This window comes from Oryctolagus cuniculus, chromosome 1, assembly GCF_051225735.1.
Source record: "Oryctolagus cuniculus isolate XC-2025 breed Fujian yellow rabbit chromosome 1, ASM5122573v1, whole genome shotgun sequence".
NCBI classification, from domain to species: Eukaryota; Metazoa; Chordata; class Mammalia; order Lagomorpha; family Leporidae; genus Oryctolagus; species Oryctolagus cuniculus.
This window is the reverse complement of record NC_142867.1, coordinates 234,227,549-234,250,346: the sequence shown is the minus strand read 5'-3', so window position 1 is coordinate 234,250,346 and position 22,798 is coordinate 234,227,549. Positions and strand designations below refer to the sequence as shown.

The 22,798-nt window shown below is 58.1% G+C and overlaps 1 protein-coding gene and 1 non-coding gene across 19 annotated transcripts in view; both read right to left on the bottom strand.

Annotated features, from left to right (window-relative positions):
• PRRC2B (proline rich coiled-coil 2B) overlaps nucleotides 1-22,798 on the bottom strand; it is an 85,244-nt gene that overhangs the window by 8,764 nt on the left and 53,682 nt on the right. For 9 of the 18 annotated variants that reach the window (XM_051835389.3, XM_051835385.3, XM_051835384.3 and 6 more), the window contains 17 exons: nucleotides 22,415-22,712; nucleotides 21,141-21,349; nucleotides 18,126-18,321; nucleotides 12,578-12,794; nucleotides 9,909-11,984; nucleotides 8,586-8,791; nucleotides 8,094-8,239; nucleotides 7,592-7,733; nucleotides 5,267-5,349; nucleotides 4,597-4,788; nucleotides 4,257-4,454; nucleotides 3,793-3,879; nucleotides 2,712-2,816; nucleotides 2,382-2,574; nucleotides 1,568-1,665; nucleotides 715-842; nucleotides 102-342 (listed from right to left, as the gene is read on the bottom strand). In XM_051835389.3, the coding sequence (XP_051691349.3) occupies nucleotides 102-342; nucleotides 715-842; nucleotides 1,568-1,665; nucleotides 2,382-2,574; nucleotides 2,712-2,816; nucleotides 3,793-3,879; nucleotides 4,257-4,454; nucleotides 4,597-4,788; nucleotides 5,267-5,349; nucleotides 7,592-7,733; nucleotides 8,094-8,239; nucleotides 8,586-8,791; nucleotides 9,909-11,984; nucleotides 12,578-12,794; nucleotides 18,126-18,321; nucleotides 21,141-21,349; nucleotides 22,415-22,712 (4,815 nt within the window). Of the gene's footprint in view, nucleotides 1-101; nucleotides 343-714; nucleotides 843-1,567; nucleotides 1,666-2,381; nucleotides 2,575-2,711; nucleotides 2,817-3,792; nucleotides 3,880-4,256; nucleotides 4,455-4,596; nucleotides 4,789-5,266; nucleotides 5,350-5,776; nucleotides 7,439-7,591; nucleotides 7,734-8,093; nucleotides 8,240-8,585; nucleotides 8,792-9,908; nucleotides 11,985-12,577; nucleotides 12,795-18,125; nucleotides 18,322-21,140; nucleotides 21,350-22,414; nucleotides 22,713-22,798 lie in introns of those variants that run through there. The other 9 variants (XM_051835387.3, XM_051835388.3, XM_051835394.3 and 6 more) reach the window with 5 other exon arrangements.
• Nucleotides 1,912-1,997, bottom strand: LOC127485975 (small nucleolar RNA SNORD62). Its single transcript, XR_007912798.1, has one exon. It is a non-coding gene; the product is annotated as a small nucleolar RNA SNORD62 (small nucleolar RNA).

Sequence of the window (22,798 nt, the reverse complement as noted above, 5' to 3'; positions counted from 1 at the left end):
CACCCAGAGGAGGCAAATAGGCAGGTAACCCAGCCCTACAAGAGCAGGTGAGGAGAGGACCAAGTCACCAAGGAAGGCGAGCTCGTGTTCTGATTCCTGACCTGCGGGAGCTGCGAGTCCAGCATCTGTGAGGCGCCCAGGCCGGCAGCCTGGCCGAGCTGGCCCTCGTAGACCAGGGCTTGGTTTCCACTCATGGGCTGATAGGGTGAGCCAGACTGCGGCTTCACCATCTCCAAGGGCTGCATGCCGGGGAACGCCGAGTACGGAGGCTTCAAGGCTGTACCCCCAGACAGGATCATGGTGCTGGGTGGTGACAGGCTGGGGTGCATATACACCTGAGACCTGCAAAAGCCAGACAGACGTCAGAATCAGATGGTAACATGCGCAGGTCATAGGATCTCTGGCCCCACCCCCAGAGCCTGAAAATCTGCATTCATAATAAGCTCTTAGATGGTGCTGCTGCCGCAGGAACTTTGGGCTAACTAATCCAACAAAGCTAGGTTGTAAGAGGCCCAAGACAGACACACTGGAGGAAGAGCCCAAAGGCGGGAGTGCAGAGTGACAGAGGGTGGGCCGGAGGCAGGATGACACAGGACGCTCACAGGCGCAGGCCCACAAGCCCTAGTAGATGGCACTCCCCCACCTCGCCACAGGGCCCAGGAACACCAGGAGCGAAGCCCTGGCTGCCCGTACCAGGCCCCCACAGGAGCTCACCTGAAGGGCTGTAAGGAGCTGAAGATCTCCTGGGACTGGGACACGGGGAGCCCACCCCTCAGTCCGAGCTGAGCCTGGGCCTGCAGAGACGTGTGGAGGGAGATGGGGATCTGCTGGGCAGCGGCAGCCTGCAAGGAGTCGGGCAGGTCACGCGGTGTCCCCAGGCAGCTGGCCCTCCCACCTCCCGGCCGCCTCCAGGGGGCAGCACCAAATACAGGTTCCAATACATCCTTCCTGGGGCTTCCCTTGCTCTTGGGATAAAGCCGTCAGCAAAACACTGCCAGCAACCCCAAACCATGGATATTCCCAGCCTGGAATTCTGTACAGCAGCAAGCATGAGCCCCACCACACAGGTCAACACAGGAAACAGGCAGAGTGACTGAGCACGTGCGGCCCGAGTCACGAAGCCGAGACCCAGCTGGGAATATGCTTTACAGGACGGCAGGACAGGTCACACCCTCTGCCCTGGCCTTGACTCTGCACCTGGAGCAGATTCGGTCTGCTATGGGCACGCCAGGGTGGCAGGACACTTGGGAGGGCAGCACCAGGTCCAGGAAGACCTGCTCACTTCTCAAGCTGTCTCTTGCTAACGCATCCAAGCCCGCGCCTCTTTCTTCTTCGGATCACCAAAGAAAACTGTCTCAGCTAATTTTGCAGCTAGCGTCCAGGAGGGAAACTGGGCAAGGCGAGGCACGTGGGCTGGAGCATTTCCTCAGTGCCTCTTTCTTGTATCTGGTTTACAAAGTCAACACACGGCTTCTGGCTGCCTTGAGAGGACAGGAGACAGGTGAGCGAGAAGCCACTGCACCTGTCGGCCCTGCCCCTCCCCCAGCCGCCGAGCTTGCAGCCTCACCTGTTGGTAACTCTGCTGCTGTGGCATTGTCTGAGGGACCAGCCGGGGCTGACTTGCAAACACGTGGCCATCCAGGTACAGTGGTGGGAGGTGGCTGCCTGGAAACACAAGTGGGGGAGTGGGAGCAGGTGACATCTTGTGTTGTGGGTGTCCCATCCACTCTTCCCAAGACGGAACGTGCGAGTGTGCCTGTGCCAGTCTGCTGGCTTCTGCAGCACACGCACCTCGGACAGCCCGGGGGCCACAGCATCAGGCCCAAGAGCAGGGTGTGGGCCCCGGCCTGCCAGTCCCACCTGCCCCAGCCTGTCAGGAGGGGTATTTGATGTAACTGAGGGGTGCCGTGGTCTCTCAGTCACTGTCCTCTTCATCTCCCTGCTATTGAGTCCACAGTGGAGGGTCAGAAGGATCTATTGGAAGCACATCATTGAGACTTTGGCAGCTGGGCCCTCAAAATCCCCACGCTCGCCCTTGGGCACCAACCCAGGACAGGCAGCAGCAGCTCGCCCTGAGCTCATATAACCAGCACTTTCCAGGGAAGCCTTCCACGGAGCTTCACCATCACCATCACCATCACCATCACCCTCAGTTTACTTTCTGGAGGAAGAGGCCGAGCTGCTTTCTGGCATGGAGGTGCGCCTTGCCTGGGCCACTCAGGGGAGAGAAGTAAGTGTGTGGAGGCTGTGACCATGACCCCTACTTCTATACACTCAGGTCAAGGCAGAGGTAGGGCTCAGGACTGCGCACCCAAGGTTTTTCTGGATAATGGACGGAGAAGGCTCCTGTGGCCTGAGTGGGGATCGGGGGACGACAATACCTGGTATAGAAGCAGAAGGTGCAACAGAGGCCACAGGCATGGGTGGCATGGACACTCCACCGAAGGAGCTGTAGCTGACCCCACTGGAGGCACCCACGGAGGACGGAGGCTGGATGCCCGAGCCAGCCCCCCCCGGAGAGCTCTGCTCCGGCAAGCTGGGGGAGTTTTCCCAGGCCTTGCGCGCAGACTCCATCTTTGGAAGGAAGCGGGTGACGATAATCACTACCGGGGATGGCATGGACAGTACACATGCCGGCGACAGCATGAAGGGGGCTCCCTCCTCCAGTCTCCACCCGGCTGAGGCCCTGGCACAGCTCAGGGCTGTGTTACCTTCAGAGTGAGGTCGGCGGTGGGGAAGGACATCGGGGAGAGGCCGATGGCCCTCGGGACGTGCTGCTCCCGCCGGAGGATGGGGATACTCTGTGTTAACCCTGCCTGGAGGGGGAAAGAAGCCGTGGGACACACCCGGAGCGGAGGACAGACGCAGCTGGTCCACATACGTCCTGCTTCGACCACGCGCGCCCAAGACCCACAAGCTGGAGCCCGTGTCCTGTAGACAGTGGCTTTTGTCCCTTTCCGGGCTAGAGCCAGCACGACGCCCACCCGTCCCCATGCCCTCCAGACAGGGGCAGTCATGTCCCAGCAACCGGCTCCCAGCACAGCGGCCACTGCACAGGCCTGCAGATACCCTGGGGTACAGAGAGGGAACGCTGTGGCTGTCATGCAGCCCCCAGGAGACAGAAAAGGGCCTCTGATGACAGAGACCGAAAAGGAAACAGCCAGGTTATCTTCCTGCAGCCCTCTGCCGGGTATACTACATGATTCTGAGTCACACAGTCCACACCCGCGTGACCACGGCACCTTTTCTGTCCCACATCTAGATTCTCTGTAGCAGCATCCCTTCCTGAAATCCTCTGGGGGCTGCTGCCCCGAGACCCTCACTCACCCGCAGGTCGACTGAGCACCAAGCAGTGAGGACAGAGCAGTGAATGCCACCGTGACAGCCGAGCTGGGGCCACAAGAGCTGTACCTCTCTGCTCCTGAGTGCACGGTGGAGCTGCAGACTGTGAGGACCCTCGAGGAGCAAAGAGGCCTCCCGAGGAGGCGTCGTCTACGCTCGCTGGACAGGACAGAGACCTGTTTCATCAGTCACGGCTGAACTGGTGCAACGGAACACTGCGGGCTCCAAGAAAGCCCTACAGGCCAGACCTCAAGACCGACACCATCCCCACTGGGAGGATTACAAGACTTGGCTGCGGAACCTGTAAAGCAGCCTGGGGGGAGAGGGGGAGGACACGCAGCAGGCTAGAGGCGGAATCCCCACTCCTGACTCCGAAGCTCGCCCTGTCTCGTTGTCTCCCAGGGACCGCCAGCAGGACAAGCAGAGCTGGCAGAGGAAGCACAGACTTACGCTACTGGCCAAGGCATCCTGAAGCTTGACAACTGGATTCCCCGCAGGGCCAGAGGCAGAACCAGGCGGCAGGCTGAAATCGGAGTCCTGGAAGAGAGGCACAGAGCCACTGACACCCCGTGGCTCACTCTCCCCCAGCACACACCACTGTGATCCCACGGTCACAACGACTCAAAACCCACCAAACAGCATTCACCCGAAACAGCCACAGGACTACCGCACCTGAGAAAGGAGCCGCCTGACCTCCCTTCCCGGCCCGCCGTGGGTGGCCTGCGAGCCTGACTGGCACCAGGAAGGCCCGCGAGGCGCTCCAGCGGCACCTGCCCCATCCCTGACTGCAGGCCAACGCGCTCGCCCTTCTATCAGCTCAGTCCCCATCTCCTGCTCTTTCTTGGAGACAACCCTGACAAAAGCCCTGCCTTTCCAAGCATCAGATGAAAGAGAGAAACAAATCAAAGCCTCACTTTTGGATTGACTCCAAATTCAATGGGCGGCACAGGCAGCACGGAGTCCACGTGAATCTCTACCCCATTAACAGGCGGGACGACGGCCCCTTGCAGCCGCTCGGCCCCCTCCGAGCCCTTTCTGTTTTTCAGAGAACGCTCATTGCCGATGGGTCCTGGTCTGTGCTCCTTGCTCTGTCCTGAGCCTTGTTCTGAATCCTTGATGGAAAAGCAGAGGCTGAGACACACGCACTGGAAGAGCCCCAACCTGGAGCTTCCAAGTGCCCTGGAATCAGGGCAGACAAGATGATGGCCCCTTCCGCCCAGGCCCTGGCCACCGTGAAGGAAACTTCCAGGTTACCTTTTGCTCAGACTGCTTCTGAGCCTGCTCCTTGTGGCTGTCGGCCTTGGGTTCCGCCAGGCCGGGCCCGCTCATCTCCTCTGGTTTCAGAGTCCCATACGGGGAGCTGCGCTGTGAGGAGGTCGCAGATGACTCCCGAGACTCGGCACTCAAGTCAACGCCACTATCTCCCTGGCTGCTCTTAAAACCCTGCTGTGCAGAGCACAAAATGGGTTAGAGCCCTGAGCCCCGAACTCCATGACACGCTCCTCCAGAAAGCAAGACTGAGCCTAAGACTGAGATCCATCACCCCCCAACCACCTGCCCTGCTTGGGTCCCCGCTACCAACGGTGCCTGACAACACACGTATGGCTGGACGCACCAACCCTGCTCAAGCTCCTAGCACGAGACGGTCATGAGCCCTAGACCGAGACTGCCAAACTCCTTCCACTCGTGACCCAAGCCAGACTGAGTGACCACCAAGATCAAGCTCAGAAGAGGCCCTCAATCCCACTCCCTACCCGGAGTGTGTTTCTCCCTTGCTCTTCCTTTTCTTTCTCCCTCTCATAGGCACTTCACGTTAGACTCGAAATCAAGGTTGAAGACAGCCAACGGGCCAGGGCTTGGCAATGGCCTCTGGCCCAGGCTCAGTGGGCTGAGAAGGCAGTGCGTGGATGGCGAGCACACTCACCTCGGCGGCGCCGGGCTCGCTGCTGCTGAACGCGGTGACGGCCTTCCTCCAGGAGTCACTGGCTGCAGCCTGCACGGGGAGCGCTGCCGGGGGAAGGCGCCCGTCATAAACACGGCGCAGCACGGCCCCCATGCCACCCTGCCCTGCCCTCGGCAGGTGACACGCACGACACACGGCACCCACAGCGTCACCGAACTCCCCAACACACAGATTCCACTCGCTGTGCCTCAGTGTCTCATCACTGAGCTGTCAGTCCACACAGCAGCAGTTCTGCCTTCACCTCGCCCGGTTCGCTAGCACTCCTCCTGCTGGCTGATGCTTGTGTCACTTAAATCGGGGCGGGGGGGAGGGGAGGCGTTTTTTCTGCTATGCCGTCTGGATATTTATAGCGTGATTTATGGGTCATACAAAATTATCAACTTAAAAACCGGCCTGCTATAGATATTACTTATTTATATGACCCATGGGCCAGACATTCCCTACCCTTGACTTAAAATTAACTATTTCTTTTTTTTTAAATATTTAATTATTTATTTGAAAGAGTTACACACACAGAGAGAAGCAGACACAGAGAGAGAGGTCTTCCATCTGCTGGCTCACTCCCCGATTGGCCGCAATGGTCAGAGCTGAGCTGATCCGAAGCCAAGAACCAGAAGCCTCCTCCGGGTCTCCCACGTGGGTGCAGGGGCCCAAGGACTTAGGCCATCCTCCACTGCCTTCCCAGTCCACAGCAAAGAGCTGGATGGGAAGTGGAGCAGCCAGGCCTTGAACAGGCACCCATGTGGGATGCCAGCACTGCAGGAGGCGGCCCCAACCGCTAGGCCATAGCCAACGGCCCCCAAATCAAGCCTTTCTAAAGCCGCGTGCTTCTTGAAGACCCAGGTATGTACTGCTTAGACCTTTAGCTTACTGGCCCCTTCTGACAAAAACCATGGTCTCGAGCCCAGAGAAAAGCATCTGCACACAACCCCCATGGGCTATTTTGAAAACACCCAGAGCAGGCCAGGGGCCGGCTGCGCAGTCACACACACCCCCAGCCAACCCCGCGGGCGGGAACTCAGGGAACCCACCCCACTCAGACTCCACAGCAGGTACTGCCACCAGCGCTTTATCAACCACTGCGGCACCTCCGTTCAGTGGCGACTGTGCACTGCCTACTGCTCTTGAAAGTGCAGGAACTGCGGTTTCACCAGGAATGCGAGGACGGCCTCTATCGCGACAGTAAGAAGCCAGGCCCAGAACCCAGTGGCTTTGGTATTTGTCACATGGGCCAGGGGTGCAGTCATGTGACACTTGGCTGTTCTGCATAAAATGAGCCACAAATAAATGATCTTTCCGAATTCCCGGGGAGGTGCCGGATGGCTTCCGTTCACCTTCCTACCCTCAGGGCTCACAGTACAGGGCATTCAAGAAGAGTCAGCTCTATTACAAGGACTTTGTGTTTTATAACAAGTTACCAGAAAGCCAGCTTTGGATATGAGAAAATTTTGAAAAGCAGAGTTTCTGAGAGAGGGGAAGACGGGTCTTCCACCTGCTGGTTCACTCCCTAGGCAGTGGTAAAGGTCAGGGCTGGGCCAGGCCACAGCCAGGAGTCCGGAGCTCCCTCGGGGCCTCCGCATGGGTGCCGGGCCCAAGCACTGGGCCATCTCCACTGCTTTCCCAGGCCACAGCAGGGAGGTGGTTTGGTAGTGGAGCAGCAGGGGCTCAAACCAGTGCCCATACGGGATGCCGGTGTTGTAGGTGGAGGCTTAGCTGGCAGCCACCCGGGACCCTGAAGATTTGTTTTTAATGTAAGGGTCCCTTACTCTGGTCTCAGGCTTGCACTTCCAAAACAATGTTTTGGGAGGCTGTCTCACAGACTGTCCTTCCTGTCCTTGGTCCCCCGCCCAGCCGTCCTTGCTGTTCCATAAGAAAGGAGAACGGATGACAGAGGGGGCAAAGAGAGTGCGTCCAGCTCGCTGAGACATTCCAGCTGTGGGCTCACCCTTTTCCAGGGCACCGCGCACACACTGGATGCTCTGCTCCTCCAACTTCAGGGAAGTAAAATGTCGCATCTGTTCGGAGCTGAAGCAGCCAACAGTGCTAGGAAGCATTCAACACTCGAGCTGCACCAGGGAACGCAGGCCCGGGAATGCTCTGGAAGCCCACGATGGAGTTCTGGATCGCTGGCCCCTGCCATCGTAGCCATTTGGGGAATGAACCAGTGGACGAACACCTGTGCCTCCCCCTCTGCCGATCACTCTGCCTTTCAAATCAATCAAACCCACCCACCCACCCAGCCATTCCTAAGCAAAGGCCCCGGGGGCTGAGCCCAGCGGCTCTCACCTTGGCTGCTGCTCTCCCAGATCTCGGTGCCCAGGCTGCTGCCGGGCATGGTCACGTCACCTTGCTCGCGGCACAAGCTGTTCTGCTTCTTAGCAAACCGAGGAGGAATGCGGGAGGGAAGGCCTCGACCTTTGACAGGCACCTAAGGGGGAAAAGGCGCTGCAGCCCGCCTGAGCTCGGAGAAGTCCCAGCACCCAAACCGCAGCCCGGCATGCCTGATGTGTCGGGGCACCACCACGGGGCGACTGGGAGCACAGGCTGCTGACCTGCGTGCCGCTGGAGCCGAGGCCACTGACTGGGTCTGAAGGCCGCCCTTCAGCCGCCACTACCCGACCCAAGTCACCCTGCCCGAGAGTCGGCCAGCTCCCCCCGCACAGGAGAGACTGACAGCAGACGCCGGGAGGTGATGCAGGCCTAACAAACGCTCTTTCTCCCTCTCTTCTGCCTCGGGCTTTCCTCAGACCCTCCACCCCTCAGCCCCCCTCGCCTTGCACCACCTCACCTGCACGGCTTGCTCCTTCTTCCTCCTCTCTTCCTCCAGCAGGCGGCGCTGTTTCTTGGTCAGGACTTCAATGAAGCCTTCACCCACCACAGAGCCGACCTCACTTTCCTCCCCAGGGCTGGACCCACAATTTTCCATGATGGCAGCTGAACCAAGATGTCACAGGAAGAGAGTTTGCGCTCAGCAGAAAGCAAGAACTGCCCAACACAGCAGGTGCCCGAGAGCCAGGGACAGGCTCAGCGCAGGCAGCAGCTGCGCACGCTCTCGGGACAGAGGTCTGAGCACCAGGGAAGACGACAGCGGACCTGCATCCCAGCTCTGCTCCTAAGCAGCAGGGAGGTGACGGGGAACCAGCAAGGTCTGAGCAGGCGCTAGGGCAGCTCTCAGAAGCTAGTGCTTCCTGAAAGGCCAAACCCAGCACCCCGAGACTGCGGGGGCATCGGCTCTGCTGGGGTTCTCCCCTCCACAAGGAGGGGTGGGCGCCACACTCACTTCCATAGCTCAGGTCAAACTGCTTCCGAGCCTCCCCCTGCTCACTGGCCCTCTGGACAGCCAGGGTAGCCTCCTTCTCCGCCTTCTTACTGGTGGCTTCAGGACTAGCAGAGTTGGCACGGGTGGCCCGTTCCAGGGCGTAGGGTGAGTGGCCACTCCCACTGTTGCAGCCACTAAGGCCTCCTGGCAAGGCCTCATCTGGGGACCTAAAAAGAAAAAAGAGGCTCCTGTGAACTCAGAAACAACCCAAGTCCGGGAAGGAAGGAGAAACTACATACGCACGTGGCCCACACAGACACAGCAGCTGACCTGGGTCCAGTCCCCTCCCCAGCTCTCATCAGGCAGGACTGGCCGGCCAGTATGGCCGTGCACCAACACATGCGGCCAGCGGCCACCCACGCACTGCTGAGCACGGTTCTCCCTGCCATGGGGACAGTGGCGCTTCCTCCAACCCCCTCCCAGGCCTCGGTGCTTCTGTTCTCTCTACGGCAGAAGGGAAAGGGATGACCCTTCTGCTCTCATCCAGGACAGCTGGCCAGCACGGAGCCAGGGCTCCAATGGCTTTGTCTTTAGGGGACCACCACCCCGGCTTCTGTGCCCTGAACTCTGAGGAGGGCAGAACTCTGAGCACCCTCCTAGGATGCCCCGAGGGCAGTGAAGGCCTTGGCGCCCCCTTGTCCGAGGCTCCTAGTATACACGTCAGTGAGCCCTTCGCCCGATACGGGCAGCCTGTGGACAGCGAGCCCGACCAGGCACAGACCAGTCACCAACTCCACAGAAGGGACACTCACGGGCCTGAGGCAGCCCAAGCCCCACTGCCCCTGCTGGGCCTGCTGGGTGACAGCCGTCCGTCTTCCCTGTACCGCGCTGCCGCTCCGCCCTGTCAAACAGCACTGCCAGGCGCCAGCCACCCCCTCCGGCTCGTGCAGCCAGGAGGCCAGCCGCGAGCAGCCGGCACACTGCCTGGCAGCAGCTCAGGCACAGAGGAAGCTGGTGGACTGACCGGTGCTTGCCAGGCTCCACACCAGGCGAGGCCCTACGCAGCAGCAGCCCTCAACGGCCCCTGCGACACACACGGAGGCTGAACTCTCGGGACGGCAGCTGCAGAGGATCCCTGGGGGTGGGGGACTCTACTGTCAGTTTTAGTCTGTCAAGCCACAACAAAAACACACCACGAGAGGCAGACAAGCGATGCAAGAGCGAGTGATGAGACTCTCACACACGACGGTCCGGCAGGCGCCTGACACGCGGCGGGCAAGCATGCATGGGGTCAGTGCTGCTGAGCAACGGGGACAACAGAGGGCCGAGGAGCTCTCGCGTTACCTTTTAGCTTTCACAGGTGTCCCGCTCTGCTGGCTCTCGTAGCGGGGGGACGCTTCACCACCACTTGGCCTAGCAGGCTTCTCCCCACACCCTCCCGGCTCCAGCTTGCGGCTCTGCCTGTCCCCCTGGGGCCTCTGGCTGGAGAAGCTGCGCTTGGCCATCTCCTTCTTCTCCCCCAAGCCGGCCCCGCATAGGCCTCCATCCCCTAGGGGCGCAGGTCCAGCCCCGCGGCCTTCGCGGCGCTCACGGCGCTCGCTGAAGTCGCTGCTCTCGGAGGCCGTCTCCCACTCCTCGTTGCCATGATCAGAGGAGTTCTGGTAGGAGAGCTCGGGGGACCTGCGGCCCCCGGCACCACTCTGGTCCCCAGGACAGAGCTTGGATCTGCCCGGCCACTGCCCTGGCAGCAGATGGGGCTCCTCTTCTGGGCCCCACAGGCCCAAGGACTCTCGCTCCTGCCGGAGGCGCCGGAAGCGAGGCGGCTTGTCCTGGCGTGGAGGGCGCCTCCTCCGGAAAGGCCGGATCTCGGCGTTTTCGCAGTCAGCTGCGTGGTCGTCTTGGAAGAAGGACGACCTCTTGTCGTCCAAGCGGCCGTCCTCCAAGGCCCTGCTACCAAACACGTCGGCGTGTCTGTAGGAGTCGGGGACGTAGTCTCTGTCAGAGGCACGCCGGGCGCCACCTGCGTCGGAGCCGTACTCCTGCCAGGAGCAGCCCGCGCTTCGGCTCTGCCAGTGGGCAGGCTCTTTGGAGAGGAAGGTCCTCCGCCCGTAGCCGCAATTGCTGAGCCGGGGTGGGAGGGCGCGCCCGAAGGCCCGAGGGCCCCGGCTCTTGGCATCTAGCGCCCCCTGGTCCTCGCAGTAGGTCTTGTTGGAGCGCCAGGAGTCTCTCTTCAAGGCGCTCTCCTCCCGCTCTGGCAGCAGACCCTCGTTCCCGGCCTCGGAGCCTCTCTGCCGACGTCGCTTGGGCAGCTCTTCGTACTCGGAGCCCTCGCTGTGCGTCTCGCTGGCGATCCTTCGCCGGGGTTTGGCTCGGGGGCACTCTTCTGGCTGAGTGAAGTCCCGCAGGCCGCGGCCCCGGCCGCCTCGCTGGCTGCTGCCGTAGATGCCGCGCGCCCCCAGGACCCCCCCGCCACAAACACTGCCTCCACTTCCGCCAGTGGGCCGACCACGGAAAGTGAACTCTCTGAATCCACGGCCCCGGCTCCGGGCCTGCCCTCTGCCCCCAAAGGCTTGCTCCTCGTCAATGAAGATCCAGTTGTTCCGCTTTGTTGGGGGGACATCGCTGGGCTCACGCGAGGGTCTGGCCTCCCACGCCTTGTCGGGCTTCTCGTCATCTTCCAATTTACTGGCCTCATGGCCAAGACCTGGACGGGGAGAGCCCTTGGCCTCCACAGTGGAGGGGGAGGCGTTGGCCAGGGAGGGGTCGTTCTCCTCCTCCTCGTCCTTCTCCCCCTGGGGAAGCGGCTCCTTGGCCTTGGCCAGCCGGGCGCTGTCCTCGCCGGGGCCCTGCCTGAGCTTCTGCAGCTCCTTCTCCTTCTCCTTCTCCTCCACCTTGAGGGCTTTCAGGACAGGTTTCTTGATGGGGCCCGACCTCCGGGTCCGGCCTGGCTGCTCCTGCTGCTGGCTGCTGGCGCCCCGAGGCTCGGGGGCCCACTCAGGCTCCGAGGACGGCGGCTTGCCGGGGCTCCCTTCCTTCTCCCAGGAGGAGACGCTGCAGGACGACGCCTCCTGGGTGGCCTCCTGGTCAGCAGCGCTGGCTGTGTCAGCGGCCTTTGGCTGGTGACCAACGTCCCAACTGCCGTACTCGGGCTTTTTCTCAGCAGGGGCAAAGTCGGGCTGCAGCGGGGAGCGCCTGAGGTTTTGGGCGTGACCCGCAGGAGCACCCGCTTCCTGAACATTGTCTTGGGGTGGAAACAAAAGCTCCTGGCCTATTCTTTGAGAGGAGACACAGCTGTCAAAGTCTGCTTGGGCCTTCTTGTCAAAAGCACTCAAGTATTCCTCCGCTCTCTCCTCAAGGAGAGTGCGCGGGGCACTTACGCCCCCTGACCTTCCGGGTGAGGCACAGTAAGAGCTTTCCTTCCTGAAAAGGAACCAGAAACACCAGTCAACGGGGTGGAGCGTGGTTCCTGCTTCCATGCTCAACACAGAGCTTAGTTTTAAAAAGAAAAAAGAAAAAAGAAAAAAAAAAAAAAACTAAAAAACAAAAACCAAAAACCACAAGCACCAACACTTGCTCTATCTTTCAACACGTCTCAGAGCTGCCGGGCCATGGCGGTGGTGACCTTGTAGTCCGTGAGCGTGGAGAAGGCAGCGGCCACCAGGTGGGCTCAGCGGGCCGCCCTGGAGACAGAGGGGCGAGCAGTCCCCTGGTGCAGAGTGCGCTGGAGCCTGGCAGAGGCGGTGAGAGTCGGGCGCTCGGGCCGGCTTCGTTGACTTCCACAGGAACCAGCAAGCCCCACCTGCCCGCACTGCAGCAGCCCCCAGCAGTCTCCGTCCCACCATCAGAAGGAGCCCCCCACACCAAGCAGCCAAGCAGTGCTCCCCACACTCCTACCCCAGGGGCACACGAGTCTGCCAAAGGAGCCCGGCTGCCCCGCGGGGCGTCTCCCAGGACAGCGCCCCTGCCCGGGGCCTCGCCGGCCTGCGCTGCTCCTGCAGCTGAAGGCATCTCACCTGACGTGCAGGTCCACAGCCAAAGCGTCACTCGGCTTTGGGTGGGGGAGTGGGTAGCCCTTGCTCTGCAAGGCCATGTAGCCCTCTGGGCTCCACACAGGGGCTGGGTCCATGGGAGTCACTTTTCTTTCCTGGAGCGAGGGCACACAGTTCTGCTCCTCGGAGCGACAGCCAGTCCCACTCAGGGAATCTTGCGGCATCATAGGTTTCATCAGTCCTGAAGAAAGCAAAGAACTCATCTACATTATCCCATTCAGAAAGCCCTGCGCAGGCCCAGAGCAAACAAAGAGCCAACTGTCACGCGCACACAGCACACGCACCGCATCAGCACAGGCTCTTTGTCTTTCCTGACCCAAGAAGCTTCGAAGGCACACTTGTTCAAAGACCCAGAGTCCACTCTGGGCTCCCAGATGAGGAACCTCTGTGTTGAATGTCACATAAAACTTGACAACAAAAGCTGGACATTTCCTGTTAGAGTCTGTCAATGCTGGCCAGAAGGCTGGCCAGGGCTGGTCAATCAGCAAGGAGAATTTCTGTGCAGGGAGACACACTACCTCCCAGAGAACTTCGAAGGAACAATGAGGTAGCATGTATTTGACTCAAGATCCCTGCAAGATTTAGAAACAGACTTTGGGACTTTCTCCCCTTGTATTTCTACCCCCAAGACTGATAGCAGCACTCCGCACCTTTGTGTGGGTGAACTGAGGAGACGGTAAAACAAGGCCAAAAACAAGGTTGTTCTTTTTTGTTTGTTTTTAGAGATTTATTTATTTTGAAAGGTAGAGTTAGATAGGCAGAGGGAGAGAGAGGGATGTCTTCCATCCACTGATTCACTTCCCCAGATGGCCGCCAACGGCCAGAACTGGACCAATCCGAAGCCAGGAGCCTCTTCCGGGTCTCCCACATGGGTGCAGGGGCCCCAGGACTTGGGCCATCTTCCACTGCTTTCCCAGGCCATAGCAGAGAGCTGGATTGAAAGTGGAGCAGCCGGGACTAGAACTGGCAGCCTTATGGGATGCCAGCACTGCAGGCGGTGGTGGCTTTACCCACTACATCAGAACACCAGCCCTGGCTGTTCTTTCTTTGAGCCGGGATAATCCAGCTGGGATAATGGTTTGCACCAGGCCAGGGGACTGAAGCTTTCCTTTAGCATGGGACTTTTTGTTCAGAGGCTACTGATGCACACGCAAACACAAAGCCAATCTGCTGGAAGTGGTGGTGGACAGCCCTTCTGCAGCCCTGGATTACTTACCATTATTAAGCATTTTACAAACTATATGCCTCTCCTCGTTTCTGGTAGTATGATTGACCTTGAAAAGCCCTCCTACCACAAAAATGCTGGACAAAAGCATCAGACTCTGTGTTTATCTGCAAGCGGCAGGACACAGAGGTCCCCCTCCGCTGGGAGACTCCCCAGACGGCGGAACGGCCAGGCTGAAGCCAGGAGTCCGAGGTTTCACCTGGGTCTCCCAGAGGAAGACAGGAATGAAGCAGAGAGCTTTCTCTCTCCTTCTCTTTGTAACTCTTCCTTTCAAATAAATAAATCTTTTATTTTAAAGATTTACTTACTTATTTGAAAGTCAGAGTTACACAGAGGGAGGAGAGGCAGAGAGAGAGAGAGAGGTCATCCACCCGCTGGTTCACTCCCCAGTTGGCCACAACGGCTGGAGCTGCGCCGATCCGATGCCAGGAGCCAGGAGCTTCTTCCGTGTCTCCCACGTAGGTGCAGGGGCCCAAGGACTTGGACCATCTTCCAATGCTTTCCCAGGATTGGAAGAAGAGCAGCCAGGACTAGAATCAGTGCCCATATGGGATGCCAGTGCTTCAGGCCAGGGCGTTAACCCACTGTGCCACAGCGCCGGCCCCTCAAATAAAACAAAAAGACCTCCTAAAGTAGGGTCAGCATCATTGATGCAGTGGGTTAACTTTGGCATCCTATGTGAGTGCATATTCAAGTCCTGGCTGCTCCACTTCCAATCCAGCCCCCTGCTAATGTGCCTGGGAAAGCAGTGGAAGATGGTCAAATTAGCTAGGTCCCTGCCAATCACATGGGAGACCCAGACAGGAGTTCCTGGCTACTGGCTTCAGCCTGATCCACCACGGGCCATTGGAGCCATTTGGGGACTGAACTAACAGATGGAAGACCTCTTTGTCTCTGTCAGTCTGCCTTTTCAAAAAACAGGACACGGTAAGGGCCACACCCTTAAAAGGTGTATCACAAAAATGTGTTTTTTGTTATTGTTAAAAGATTTATTTATTTATCTGAACGTCAGAGTAACAGGGGCAGGGAGGGATCTTCCATCACTGGGTTATTCCCCAGGTGACTGCAATGGCCAGGGCTGGGCCAGGGCAAAGTCCGAGCCAGGAGCTTCTTTTCTCTCTCCTCTCTGGGTAGCAGGGTCCCAGGCCCTCGGGCCATCTTCCACTGCTTTCCCAGGCCAGCAGCAGGGAGCTGCATCAGAAGTGGAGCAGCCGGGACATGAACTGGCACCCAAATGGGATGCGGCACGGCAGGCAGCAGCTTTACCTGCTATGCCAACACTGGCCCCCAAATCTGTGCCCTTTGGTACAGGGTACTGATTAGGAAATTTTTCTGTCTTAGCTAGGGTCAAGGTCACAAAGAAAAGAAAAGGGGAGGGGGATTCAAAACCACATGCTTGGTTTCACAGTGACTTGGAGGAGAGCACAGTTCAGATTCCTACCTCCCAGAATGGCCCAGGAACCTCTCAAATTAATACAAAAGGTGGTTCTAGGCTGGCAATAAAGAGGCAGGGGTTGTAGTGCAGCAGGTTAGGTTGCCACTCAACTTCTGACCCAGCTCCATGACAATGCATGTGGGAAGGCAGAAGATGATGGCCCAAGGACCCAAGTCCCTGCCGCCCATGTGGGCGACTGAGACGGAGTTCCTGGAGTTGGCCTGGCCTAGCTCTAGCTGTTGTGATCATCTGGAGGAGTGAACCAGAGGAAGGAAGATCAATCTTTTTAAGACTTATTTGTTCATTTGAAAGGCAGAGTGACACAAAAAGAAAACATATCAAACTCCCAGGGAATACATATGCCCTCAAATCATATCATACGGGATCCCCACAGAAAAAACTACTGAGACTGAACGTGCAACCCAGCATGAGCAGACAATTGTGGGGAGTGGTCCCCTGAGAGCTCTGTGAGACCCTCCCCAGCAAGGACAGATAACAGAGCAATCGTTCACTGCTGGACGGTTATGCCCACTGGGACTAGAAGCCTAAAATAAGAAACTGAAAACGCAAGAGAAACACAAGACAACACAGTGGAGGAACAAATGCTGGTAATTAAAAACACAGTCACTAAAATTAAATCTCGTAGACAATAAAATGATTAGAGCAGGTGTTTGGTGTGGCAGTTACGAAGCCACTTTGATGCCTGAATCCCATATCGGAGTGCCTGGGTTTCGATCCTGGCTCTGTTCTCAATTTCAGCTTCCTACTAATGTGTGCCCTGGGGGGCTGCAAGTCCGTCCCTGCTAGCCACTCAGGAGACCCGGATGGAGCTCCCAGCCCCTGGCTTTGGCCTGGCTCAATTCCAGCTGTCATTGCTGCAGAATGGGGCTCTCTCTGATCACCTGCTTGTCTCTGTCTTTCAAATACACAGAATACACGTTTCAAAAAGTAGAAATAGTTGGAGTGTTGGAGAGAACAGGACTAGGAATTAGTTCTCCGGCAACTTCATCGAGTAGAATGCACGCCTGCTTCTGTCCCCCAACAGCGAAACTGAACAAGACAAATCAAGGCCAAAGATTTACTATCTGACCATTTAAATCCTAGCCTTGCCGGCGCCGCGGCTCACTAGGCTAATCCTCCCGCCTTGCAGCGCCGGCACACCAGGTTCTAGTCCTGGTCGGGGCGCCGGATTCTGTCCCGGTTGCCCCTCTTCCAGGCCAGCTCTCTGCTGTGGCCCGGGAGTGCAGTGGAGGATGGCCCAAGTGTTTGGGCCCTGCACCCCATGGGAGACCAGGATAAGTACCTGGCTCCTGTCATCGGATCAGCGCGGTGCGCCGGCTGCAGTGCACTGGCCACGGTGGCCATTGGAGGGTGAACCAACAGCAAAGGAAGACCTTTCTCTCTGTCTCTCTCTCTCACTGTCCACTCTGCCTGTCAAAAAATTAAAAAATAAATAAATAAAAATAAATAAATCCTAGCCTTTAGCAGACAGACTGTATACTTGACCACAAAGTAACTATGTTAGAAATTAATCCATAAATATAAGCTTATAAACCAGAAATTAATGACTGAAGACATGAGAAAAAGAACAGAATAATTTCAAAGGAAATAGAGAATAAATGGGCAAAAAAGCAGAAATTAATGAAATAAAATGCAAGTTAAGACAAAAAAAGAAGAAACACAAACAAATACTTTTTTTTTTTTTTTGGACAGGCAGAGTGGACAGTGAGAGAGAGAGACAGAGAGAAAGGTCTTCCTTTGCCATTGGTTCACCCTCCAATGGCCGCCACGGCCGGTGCACTGCGGCTGGCGCACCGCACTGATCCAAAGGCAGAAGCCAGGTGGTTCTCCTGGTCTCCCATGGGGTGCAGGGCCCAAGGACTTGGGCCATCCTCCACTGCGCTCCCTGGCCACAGCAGAGAGTTGGCCTGGAAGAGGGGCAACCGGGCAGAATCCGGTGCCCCGACCGGGACTAAAACCTTGTGTGCCGGTGCCGCAAGGCGGAGGATTAGCTTAGTGAGCCGCGGCTCCAGCACAAACAAATTTTTTTTTTTTTTTTTTTTTTTTTGACAGGCAGAGTGGACAGTGAGAGAGAGAGAGAGAGAGAAAGGTCTTCCTTTACCGTTGGTTCACCCTCCAATGGCCGCCGCAGCCGGCGCACCGTGCTAATCCGATGGCAGGAGCCAGGAGCCAGGTGCTTTTCCTGGTCTCCCATGGGGTGCAGGGCCCAAGCACCTGGGCCATCCTCCACTGCACTCCCTGGCCACAGCAGAGGGCTGGCCTGGAAGAGGGGCAACCGGGACAGAATCCGGCGCCCCGACCGGGACTAGAACCCGGTGTGCCGGCGCCGCTAGGCAGAGGATTAGGCTAGTGAGCTGTTGCGCCGGCCTATAAACAAATACTTTTTAAAAGGCATTGGGAACCTTGGGAAAAGCTAGTCAATGGGAAAAAATAATCAAAAAGAAGGCATGAGGAATGAACAGAGGGGGGCTGGCATTTGGCCGGCATCCATATGGGCGCCCGTTCAAGTGCCAGCTGCTCCACTTCAGGAGGATGACCCAAGCACCCGGGCCCCTGCCGTCCACGTGGGACACCCACATGAAGCTCCTGGCTCCTGGCTTTAACCTGGCCCAGGCCTGGCCACTGCAGCCACCTGAGGAGTGAACCAGTGAATGGAAGATTTCTCTCTCTAACTCGGACTTTAAATAAAAGACCAGACTGGACTCCAGGTGGGTACACCCTTAACCACTACCTACACTATCTCAGACTGGACTCCAGGTGGGTACACCCTTAACCACTACCTACACTGTCTCGGACGCTGCAGGTGTGGCCCAGCAGCCCACGAGGCTCACCTGAAGGATGTAAGGCTGAGGGGTAGAAGTCCACGGGGGTCCGAGTGGGTGGGATCCGTGGGTCCATGTAGGAAGGCACCATCATCCACCTGGGATCGAAGCCCAGCATGTGAGGGTGGTGCGGGTAGAAGGTGCGCTGCGGGTGGGCAGGCGGGGGGTACACAGGCTGCCAGTGCTGCATCTTGTACAGCTGCTCCTGGTCAGGAGAAAACGAGCTGGTTAGACGGGGGCAGAGCACAGCACCCGAGTGCTACAAGGGGAGACCCCACTGTGTTCTAGCCCGCCATCGGGCTGGGCTCCCTCCCGCAGCTCGACGGAAGAGCACCCCATTACCACCCAAGCACCCAAGCAGACCTGTGCTACACGAGCAGGCTAGGTTTCCCTTTCAGCCAAGCACTCTCCTGGGACTGTCGGCACGCTGGCCGCCTCTCCTGCTCCACAGCCACCACCTCAATGGGGGCAATCGTTTTCACACACCCACGCCAGGCGCTGGCCCAGATTCAGAAGTCCTTGCTCTCCACCCAGCAGCCTGGAACCTGGGCGGCCACACGTGACCCACACCAGCCTGGAACCTGGGCGGCCACACGCGACCCACAACAGCCTGGAACCTGGGCGGCCACACGCGACCCACACCAGCCTGGAACCTGGGCGGCCACATGCGACCCACAACACCAGCCTGGAACCTGGGCGGCCACACACGACCCACAACACCAGCCTGGAACCTGGGAGGCCACACGTGACCCACAACACCAGCCTGGAACCTGGACGGCCACACGCGACCCACACCAGCCTGGAACCTGGGCGGCCACACGCGACCCACACCAGCCTGGAACCTGGACGGCCACACGCGACCCACACCAGCCTGGAACCTGGACGGCCACACGCGACCCACAACAGCCTGGAACCTGGGCAGCCACACGCGACCCACAACAGCCTGGAACCTGGGCGGCCACACGCGACCCACAACACCAGCCTGGAACCTGGGCAGCCACACGCGACCCACAGGGTCCTCCCAAAGCCTGCCCGAGCTGCCACTCTGGTTTCAGCTCCCATAACTGCCCTTTGCTCACAACAGCCCTGCCTGCCCACATCAGGCTTGGGGAGACCATAATCTCTGTGATGCCCTTCTTCCCTCTATCCCTAAACCAAAGTTTCCAGCTTAAAAAAATGCCCCTCTGCCAGCCTTCATAAACCCCTCACGAGGCCGGGTCCACCAACAGTTTATTACCTTCTGCTGCCGGTCTCCTGACTAACTGTAAGAGACCGTGCGTGTCCAGTTCACTGTGGTAGCCTTGTCCCAACACCACCGCTGCAAGGCAGCATGTCTGCTACACAAATGGACAGGCACAAAGATCAGACCTGCACCACCCCAGGAGCTACGTGAGTGCTGAGCCAGGCCGCCAGCCCAGGAGGGCTTCCACTGTGCCAGCAGAGGCCTGGCAGCCTGAGGCTGCCCTGGGCTGGCGTCCTCGCGGACACTCACAGCACCGTTTCGGAGTTCCTCAGTCAGACCACTGAGCTACTCTCTCCCAGGCCACACAGGAGGCTGCTGGCTTCGACCCAACAGCACCTCCTCCTGGCTAGGCTCCAGGCCCTGGGAACTCAACCAGAGGAGCCACCATGGCGTTTGTTGACTTCCTCTTATGCCCAAGGAAGGGTTCCCTCATCACTGCCTCCCCGACCCCTACGAAGAGTTCCCTAGAGCAACTGTCACTGCCGCACTTGGCATGGTAACTTCAAAGATCTCCCCATCCACAATCCTGCTCCGAGCCAGCAAGTTACTGCACAGTACTCACTCACAGTACAGCGCTGCAGAAGGAGGGCAGCCCCTCAACACCCTCTAGGAGCCCAGGGGAGGGGAGGGGAGGGTTTGGAGGAGAGTAAACAAGACAGCTGGAAAAGGCTTAAACCTTCCCTGTTTCTCCAGGACACACACACTGCAGAACATTTTCAATTACTGATAGTAGCAATCTACCACACTGCTAGCTGCAGGGCCAGCCAGGCGCGAGGCTCCTGCTACTCCAAGGTGAGCAAACGCCACTGAGGGCCGCCAGCTGGGCGGGATCTGCAGCCTGTCACCCCTTCTGCAGGGCACAAACGCAAAACACCAACGATGGGGGGGCAGAGGAACCAACTTTCACGTGGCACTGCACAAAGCCCTCTTCACCAAGGGCAGATCCACAGCTGCAGCAGCACACGCCTGACGCTCCAGGCCCATGCACGGCACATGCCTGACGCTCTAGGCCCACGCACAGCACACGCCTGACGCTCCAGGCCCACGCACAGCACACGCCTGACGCTCCAGGCCCACGCACGGCACACACCTGACGCTCTAGACCCATGCACGGCTAGTTACGTCACCAGCATGAGCTGCTGACACAAAGCCCGCACAGCTGTGTCCGAACCCAAAGCTGACATGCCTCTTTCTCACGGCTCCTCTTAATCCTGCTCTGAACAAACAACTACTTTTCCAGCTAAACTAACAGAGCTCAGGGCATACACCATTATCTTCCTGGGTAGACCAACACACCGAAGAGCTCTGTCCGTTCCCAGGGTCTCTGTTACTTGCCGAAATAAATAACGGCCGGGGCTGATCTTCCAAAGGAACCACATTTTGAGAACAACGCCAGACTTCCCTTTTGGTGACTTTTAGGTTTTGTTTGTTAATGTTTGCTTTCATCTACTTGAAAGGCAGAATAAGAGACACCGAGAGAGAGAGACAAGAGTGGTGTTCCATCCACAGGTTCACTCCCAGGTGCCTGCAACACAGAGGTGGCAGGGACCCAGGAATCTGAGCCGTCATCTGCTGCCTGCCAGGACGCACTGGCAGGAAGCTGGATGAGACGCAGAGGAGCCAGGATTTTGAACCGTGACAAGATGCTGACGTCCAAAGCAGCAGTTTAACCGGCTACGCCACAACAGCTGCCCCTGGTTTCGTCTTTGAGCTGGAGAGAGAATGTGAGCTCAGGAGCCAGGTCCGTCTGTGACAACGCTCTAAGTGTCTCGGCCGCCTACCTGCTGCGTCTGCTGCTGCTGACGCTGGAAGCGGGGAGGAAGGGTCTTCTGGTACTTGCTGAACTCCGGTGCAGGGGACCCAGCCTCCCTGGCCTCCTCTTCGCTGCTGCTGCTGCTGCTGCTGCTGCTCTGAGCCACCGCCGGGGAGGCTGTGGGTGCCTCCTCTGAGAACGCGGGGGGCGCCTCCTGCACAGGGAATTCTGGGGAGCCTAGAGAACAAGCAAGCAGAGAAACGTGCTGTAGGGAGCTCCCACGCTCAGCCCAGCCAACGCTGAGCAGCAGGTGGCCGTGTCCTCAATGGCAGACTGGTGCGTCCACTGAACCCAGCGCTGTGCTCAGCGTGACCCGGGCACCAGTTCACTGGTTTCCCATCAAACTCTGAAGAGGCATCACCCACTGTCACTGTAGAGATGAGAAAAGTAAGGGTTGGGAGGTCAGGTGAACTGCTCGGGTCAGTCAGTGGCAGAGCTGGGAAGAAGTTTTATCTAAAGGGACTCTGGTGAACCAGAGTAGCCCTGAACTCACTGGCAGGCCATGTATCCACTACTCCACGCACAAACGCGACAGCTCCAGGACCACGTGATCTGGCCCACTTAGTCTCTGCATGCCTGCTTTCTCCTCTGTGAGTGCAATCCAAGCCACGCCTGCCCCACAGGTCTTTGGAAATCTCCTTTGCCTAGCACTGCTAAGTGTCTCTCACAGCCGCCTGCTGTGTCCGTTTCAGAACCACACACTCTAACAGGCAGAAGGGCTTCATTCCACGTCAAAGGTCGTGCTGGCATTTGCATCTCTGCTTAGCAACTGTCGTAACGGCACAGTGGTGACGATAAAATCAGCCTGCTGCTATCTGTCTGCCAGAAACTGTAACATGCTTCATGTATGTTGTTGGAAAATAGAAGCAAAAGATTAATTTTAGTGAAAAGATTTCTTAAGTTCATGCAGTTTTTCACATATGCATTTTCATAAGTTTCTTGAAGATCCTCATACGCACAGATTTCAAAAATTTTTGCAGCAAATACTTTTCATTCCATCTTCCACAGACTTCTTGCAGACACCTACTATTCATCCCACCTCACTGACCAAGAAACAGGATCCAGAGAGGTAAGACCCGCAGCACAGCCAGCCAAGGAAGCTGGAGCAGGGTCACAGCTCAGGCACCGGACCCAGGTCTGAACCCTTAGTGACCGATGGCTCCAAATGTCACCTGCTTGTGAGCCGCAGGAACAGTGACCACAGTGCAGGGACCCCAGACGGCGACAGGAGGGCCCACTCACCTTTGCGGCCGGCAGGGCCGTTCTCCTGTGGGGACACCTTCTCAGCGCCCGGAGATCGGGGAACTTCCTTCTCCACCTGCTTCTGGGCCTGCTTACACTTCTGGTCCAGCTGTTTGAGTTTGGCCGCACAGGCGGCCAGCCGCTCCTCCCGGGCGCGGCGCTCCTCCTCCTCCCGGCGCTTTCGGGCTCGTTCCACAGCCTCAGACATCTCTGACTGGACGAACTTCTGCCGTGGGGGTGGCTTGTCCTCCTTGTCCTCAGCAGACTGTTGCCGGAACACACTGCCCATGGAGGACTTCTGCCGAGAGAACCAAGTCTCTGATGAATGGGTGGATCACAAATCCAGGAGCCAGGGCCACTCCCTCTGGGATTCACTCTTCTGCC